This window comes from Malus domestica, chromosome 06 (assembly GCF_042453785.1).
Source record: "Malus domestica chromosome 06, GDT2T_hap1".
NCBI classification, from domain to species: Eukaryota; Viridiplantae; Streptophyta; class Magnoliopsida; order Rosales; family Rosaceae; genus Malus; species Malus domestica.
In genome coordinates this window covers 20,907,174-20,913,706 of record NC_091666.1, presented here as the reverse complement: position 1 = coordinate 20,913,706, position 6,533 = coordinate 20,907,174, and the positions used below count along the sequence as shown (strand labels likewise).

Here is a 6,533-nt window from a genome sequence, read left to right as displayed (position 1 = left end):
ATTAGTTTATTTTAATTTTGGACAACAACATGTTAAGTAAAATTTATCCTAGTAATGATAATAAGGAACTCTCATAATAAAAATAAATAATTACTAAAACATTTTTTTTAAACCTATATAGAATAATAATGCAAAACTATATATTTAATATAGAATATATTGTATATATTAATATGGCTATTGTATTTTATAATAAATCTTTTAGTAGTTAAACTTTAAAATTATCAAAATAAATTTTTTCTTAACGGGTCGAAACAGGTTACCTACGTGTTACCCACGTGTATACCCGTTAAGAACCCGTTACTAACGGGTTCTTAACGGGTCACCCGATAATGACCCAAAACGTTATTGTGTTGATCCGAAATCCGCTATTTTCATGTCATTTTCATGGCGTGTCACCATGTCGTGTTAGAAACTGCCAAGTCTACTCGGAGGCAGTGGCGGAGCCAGGATTTCGGGTTAGGAGGGGCCTCTTACAAATATTAAAAAAAAATTAAATCGATAGTAGTTACAAAACTGTTAACCAAAACATCATAGTATATATATGAAAAGTAACCAAAACATCATAGTATATATATGAAAAGGATCATATTGGAGAGTTTCCGAGTTAATTTCCATAGAATAGAATCCACACAAGTTTGTTTTGAACTACTTTCATTGTTTTTTGGACTCTTTGGAGACGGTTCTAATATCTCAGGTTGTGTTTTTCTTTTGAAATATCTTTCCATAACTGAAAAGTAAAAAAACATAGACTCACTAACTTTAAATTAAAAGAAATATGAACATATATGCTAATTTTACAAACTAAAACAAATTAGGCAATAGTTAAGAGAAATTGCAAGACATCAATTTAATCATAATTTATAAACAAAAAATTGTAACAGGAATTGAGAGTAAAATACATACTTTGGGTTGTTGACCAATTAACTAAACTTCAATGTCTTTTTTATGGAATGATGGAATAATTGAATTCTTTAATCTGCAAAAAAAAATATTATTTGTTAAATTAATTTACAATTGTAGATGACAACATATATGAATTAGCAAATTGTAAAAAAAAAATTGAAAATGACAACTATGGAGATTCGAAGTTCATACTCTTGAGGATCATGGAAATTGAAGACTGATAGATTGATAGACTGGTTGAAGACTGTGACATGCTATAGATGAGAGAAGCAGTGTACGGCTTGTGTACCACGGGAGGGATCAGACTGAGAGAAGCAGTGTTCTGACTATTTTTTTCAAACTAGCAGCAGAGCAACAGTCGGCTAGAATTAGAGAATAATAAAATACTAATTTTTGGTATTGGGAAAATGAATGGAAGATGAAGTTTTGGAAGTTGGAATAGGTTATAGGTAGGCTTTAGGGTTATTTAAAGAGGGCCGGATATTCTTAAAATATTTAAAGAGGGCCGGATAGTTTGTCTAGGAAATATGAATGATTTAACTGAAAATAATAAAATAATAAGTGGTACTAATTTTTAGTTATAAACAAAAGCAGGATGGGCCTAGGACTACTATGGTCCTATGGTCCCTCCGCCCCTGCTCGGAGGTGCTTCTAAGATTGTGGCAAGGCAAACAGAATGTTGGGTAGGTCGCTCCAAATCCAGGTCTTAAATATAGGGAAGAATAAAGCGCGCACCACACGGTGAGTACAGGAGATTTCAATTAATTGAAAAGTCAAAGAATCAAAAGTCAATCACTACTCGCAACTTGCATCTTGCATCCCGCTAGGGTTAGCTAGTATAGCTTCTGAGTTGTAATACAATGACCCCCACGAATTCCACAATTAAAGAATCTGTTTGGTTACGTTAAATGGAGGGGGAGGACAAGCTAGCCAGGGTTTTGGGTCGACCATGGCCACCACCATGAAGATATATGACATCGATTTCACAAAATCTCCTTCCTTTGGCTTTTGTTATATACCCTCTATAACAAGCATATATAAATGTATCTAGGGTGCTAGTTACGAAAGCTATTGGTTTTGGTTTGGAGGACTGAATAACCACGCGGTGCTAGGGTTTAGCCTAACAGTATTTTTTTTTTTTAATTTAGAATTGAATCAATTATTGTTACTCTATCCAGAAATGAAAGATATGATAACTTACCTTTTTTTTTTCAAATTATAGATTTGTTAGATTATATGTTAGATTAGAAAGCGGACAGAATTTAAACTCATACCGTGGTGTAAGGGCAACACTCCTCTTCATCATTCTGATAGAGGGCCACTTGCTGAAAGATATGATAATTTTTTTGTCAAACACAAGATATGATAATTAGGTATGGCATAATTAATAGACATTGTTTGTTAATTTACCGCTCTTTTTAAAAATAGTATGCTATTGACATTCTAATAAAATATCATAAATTGCTTAAGCTAATTCGTGAGATGTGGTTTAATTTGTGTCTACAAAGTAATCTTTTGCATGCCTCGTATTTAAATGTAGTTAATACTTCACGGGCATCGAATCCAGGTACTTATCCTATTTCTAACCCTAATCCCTGAACTGTAGCTTTTTTTACACTCGAGTGAAGAAATCTTTGTAACTTTGTACACTTGCAGGAGCTGTCACTTAATTGATATCTAAATCAAATACCAGAAGTTCGTTTTGAGTGCTAGAGAAATCCTATTAAATTATATGCCTACTAATTAATGATGATTATCTTGTCTTATTAAAATATAATAACCTGTGGTTAATTAGTGTCCCACAAGCAGAATATCACATATTCCTCCAAAAGAAATCAAATCCAAGTTGATGGTGCATTAGGAACACCAATTAATTGAAAATGAGAGATGATATATCATTCTAATCCTTGTCCGTATACCTAATACACTTTTTTATTGAGATTAGTTACAATTTTATGTTTATAAATACATCTTTTAGGAAGGAAAAAAACAAACCCGGCTAACTTAGTTTGAACTCATCAACTTTGTTGACTTGCTACTCGCATCTTCTGTATGATATTGCTGTCTGTAAAAAGCTAGACCGAAATAAAAGAAAATTTGGAAAGGCTGGGAAGAGATAGTGATGATACAAATTGTTGATATACAACCAAATGTTACTCTCTCATGAATGACTTCTGGTGAATCAGCAAGCACCGGTTACAGTATTAGAGTGACCCTTAATATTGAACCAAGGACTTGGAAAATTGTCTGAAAATTCATCCGAAAACCAACCATCCATGACTGGTTCCAACTTTCTATCCAAATCCTCTAAGCTTGGGAAAATTTCATCATTCACCGTAGTATCCAAAAAAAAATTTTCCTTACTAATTTCATCCTGTTCCGACAATTTTGCTTCCACTTTTACAGCATTAATATTCACGCTTTCCACAAACTCACGATCATCTTCAATGGATGCGGCAATATTAGGCGTAGCTGGAGAATTCAAAGAACTACCACACTTGTCCTTGTTTTTAGATGAAGAGAACTTGCTTCTGGTGCTGCCAGCAAGAGAGTTTCGACGAGTTGGATAAACATGGTTGTGTTCTGCAGTGTAGGTTATGATGAACGTTTCAGGATTCGAACAGCTCCTTTCTACTTGTTTTCTCGCTGAACATCCTTTTGAGCTGCTGCATCTGTAATAGCTCCTCGGATATGGCGATCCTTTGATGGGTTTTTGCCCATACTTACGCCACGCCCACACATCCGAAAAGAGATCTTCTGCTTTAACCTCTTTCACAACCCTTTTGTTCTGATTCTTCCTACTGAAATTAACATTTGAAAATAATAAAAAACAATTAAGCTTTTGGAAAACTTATTAATCTTGAATCAATTAATCAAAATTAAAAAATTAAAAAAATTTAATCTCATTTATTTCTAACAAGTAAGATACTGATATATTTAATTTCTTTAACCATTGGCAGCACAACAATTATTTCTTAATTAATTCAAGATCCCTCATAATAACTCGAATCAAAGGATTGATAGACCCATTCCATAAATAGGAATGGGCTTGGGTTTTGAACTTACAATCTATAATCTAATGATCAATTCGATCGATTTCATGGTTATAAGTTCATTCCATATCATACCATAGTAACCATACCATGATAGGGTTAGATACATTCTAATAATGCGAAGGGGAAATTAGGTAAAATAAAAAAATAAAAACCAACCTTATTCTTTTACGAACAGGTGTTGATTCCTCCATGTTTTTTATCAGCTTGGGTGCTAGTGTGATGATTTCTTGGGGGACAGATATGGAAGAGGTAAGAATAGTTGGTGGGGTTGTAAGTTGAAAAACTGGGTAAAAAGGCTTGTAAAGCTCCTCCAATTCATCTAAAGTTGTTGTGGCTTCAAAGGCCTGAGGAAATTTAGCAGCAAACAGTTCGTTGTCTTCTTGAAAGCTTAAAGGAGCACAGAAATATGGTATTTGGGAGTCCTCCATGACTTCATCTATATTGTTATTGCACCCTCTTACCACAGCTTGCAAATCCCAGTTCTCCATGGATACAATATCTCAGAGAGAGAGAGAGAGAGAGAGAGAGAGAGAGAGAGAGAGAAAGAGATGCTTGTATTAGCTAGGCAGCTGACTTTGGATTGTAAAGAAAGATGATGAGAAGAAATCTGCCAGGCTTGTTCTTATATATTGAGGAGGAGATTCAGATTGTCTGAACCCCAAAGTGCTTTCTCACTGGGTTGACTTTTGCACAAAGTCAAATGGTATTTTTGTGCACTCGCTATTTAACCATTTGACAACTGGACACCTTTGGCTTTTGGCATCACCAGCAGCCAATAAGGAACTAAGAAATTATAGATGTCAAAACTGAGCGATATGATACGTTTTGTGTGCGTGTTCCACTGCGTTTGGTAGTTATCGTCTCATATTTTCAGGAGCAATAATTTGGAGGGGTTTTGTTTTGTTTGTATAATATCTTCACGGTCGGCACTCTTCCTTAAGTCGGCCGCGAAGGCTGACAAATTGGCGTAAAATTTTGTTAATTGTCCTGGTCAAATAATATAAATTGGAAAATTTTCAACACATACGAAAATTAACAAAGTTTTTCTTTAAGTGCAACTTGCTGCGAATGCACCTCTCAGAATTGAGTTAAATTCTTCTGGTTTTTCTGGTGTGGGATAGAGTGAAGTTCTTGATAGGTTATTTTGGCATATGGAAGGCCAGTGTGAACTCAAATGAAAACTTTGAAGATTACGAAAAGAAACTAATTTTGGAAATAAATGTTGAGAAGCTTTGTGTCATATTCATCTAGTATGGGCATATGAATGTGAGCATTGGCTGGGATAAGAGGCTATCTTGTTGGTCCCCAATTCTAAGTCAAGTAATAAAGTTCCAACTCAATTTTGCCAAACAATTCATTCTTCTAAATACTTGTATGTATGTGTAATTGTGTAGGGATTAAACATGGTCCATCATATTAGGCTCATGTACTTATTCTATTTTTTTAAGAAATTATGAAACCCTAGAAGGATCAATATTAATTTAAAGTCACTACACAAAGGAAAACACGAGTTGTGAGCTCCCATCTATCTTATCCTGCAGTAAAAAACAAGTTATGAGCTTCCTTCTTCCATCTCTCTCTCTCACAATTTTCTCTACAACAATTTGGTCATTTATTTTTATTTATTTTTTTAAATTAGTTAGTAATGGTTAGTAAAAAAAAAAAATTGGATCTTTTGCCGTACATCTAATATATAGTCAATTATTAGGTTTAATCCTTTAGATTTCGCTTATCAATTTACGTTCATTGACTTTTGATCCAATTACACAACTTTCTTATTTTATGATGAGTCGGCCTATTTTTAAGGCTGTGTTTTTACAATTTTTTTCAATACCATGTATAACCTTATGCAAATTAATATACCTTTTCCTTTGTATCTATGTTTGCTTTTGAGAAATTGTAGGCATTGATAGGTATACTGTTATTTGGACCTTTGCATAAGGTAATTAATCATGGAAAAAATTTACAATTAGTTCAAGCACTGCCACCAACTGACACCAAGTAGGATGATAACTTCGGACAGCACTCAAATTTGTAAACCACATGGATAGATATATAAACCAACAGAGGTATTGACATTATGGACCTAACTAAAGGTCCACTACCGTTCATCACTGGTTCGTTAACATCTTCAAGCCATATATTCGTGGTGAAGGTTCCCTACCAATCAAACCTGTGGTGAAAGTTCACTACCTTAACATTAACAAAGGAACCAAACTCTTAACAAACAAACAATACCAACGATGAAGATATCAAACATGTGGAAGAAATTTATCAATATTAAGCCTATTAATACCAATGATGAAGATCAAAATCCCCTTGAAAGGGTTTTACTACATTGAACCGTTTAAAAGCGCATATGAGGCAAAATAGCAAAACCTCATACCCTATTACCCTGTCTGCATGGCTGCTATTTAATACAATGGACCGCAACAATATAATTGGACTGATTAGGTTGAAGCCAAATTTGTAGACAACATAAAGACATGTAGCACGTGTAGTCGTTGGGCTTCAAACGTGAGACAATTTGTCCTAATACTATAAAGAGAATTGAAGTTCTATCATAAAACC

General features: G+C 34.1%; 1 protein-coding gene and 1 long non-coding RNA gene across 2 annotated transcripts; both read right to left on the bottom strand.

The window, feature by feature from the left end:
* Nucleotides 1-835: 835 nt before the first annotated feature.
* On the bottom strand, nucleotides 836-1,282 carry LOC139197149 (uncharacterized). The gene is made up of 2 exons (XR_011582283.1): nucleotides 1,099-1,282; nucleotides 836-979 (listed from the first exon to the last, which is right to left on the bottom strand). It is a non-coding gene; the product is annotated as an uncharacterized lncRNA (long non-coding RNA).
* Nucleotides 1,283-2,799: 1,517 nt separating this feature from the next.
* LOC103439197 (probable WRKY transcription factor 29) lies at nucleotides 2,800-4,561 on the bottom strand. Its single transcript, XM_008377742.4, has 2 exons — nucleotides 4,119-4,561; nucleotides 2,800-3,707 (listed from the first exon to the last, which is right to left on the bottom strand). The coding sequence occupies exons 1-2, from the start codon at nucleotides 4,448-4,450 to the stop codon at nucleotides 3,089-3,091; spliced, it is 951 nt and encodes a 316-aa protein (XP_008375964.1). The 5' UTR covers nucleotides 4,451-4,561; the 3' UTR covers nucleotides 2,800-3,088.
* Nucleotides 4,562-6,533: the final 1,972 nt, after the last annotated feature.

Bases quoted from the DNA above. Each gene is read 5' to 3' on its own strand.
- LOC103439197 (XM_008377742.4), bottom strand. From the start codon at position 4,450: ATGGAGAACTGGGATTTGCAAGCTGTGGTAAGAGGGTGCAATAACAAT. The intron at 3,708-4,118 runs GTTGGTTTTTAT...TGTTAATTTCAG, and splicing joins CCTGTTCGTAAAAGAATAAG to TAGGAAGAATCAGAACAAAA.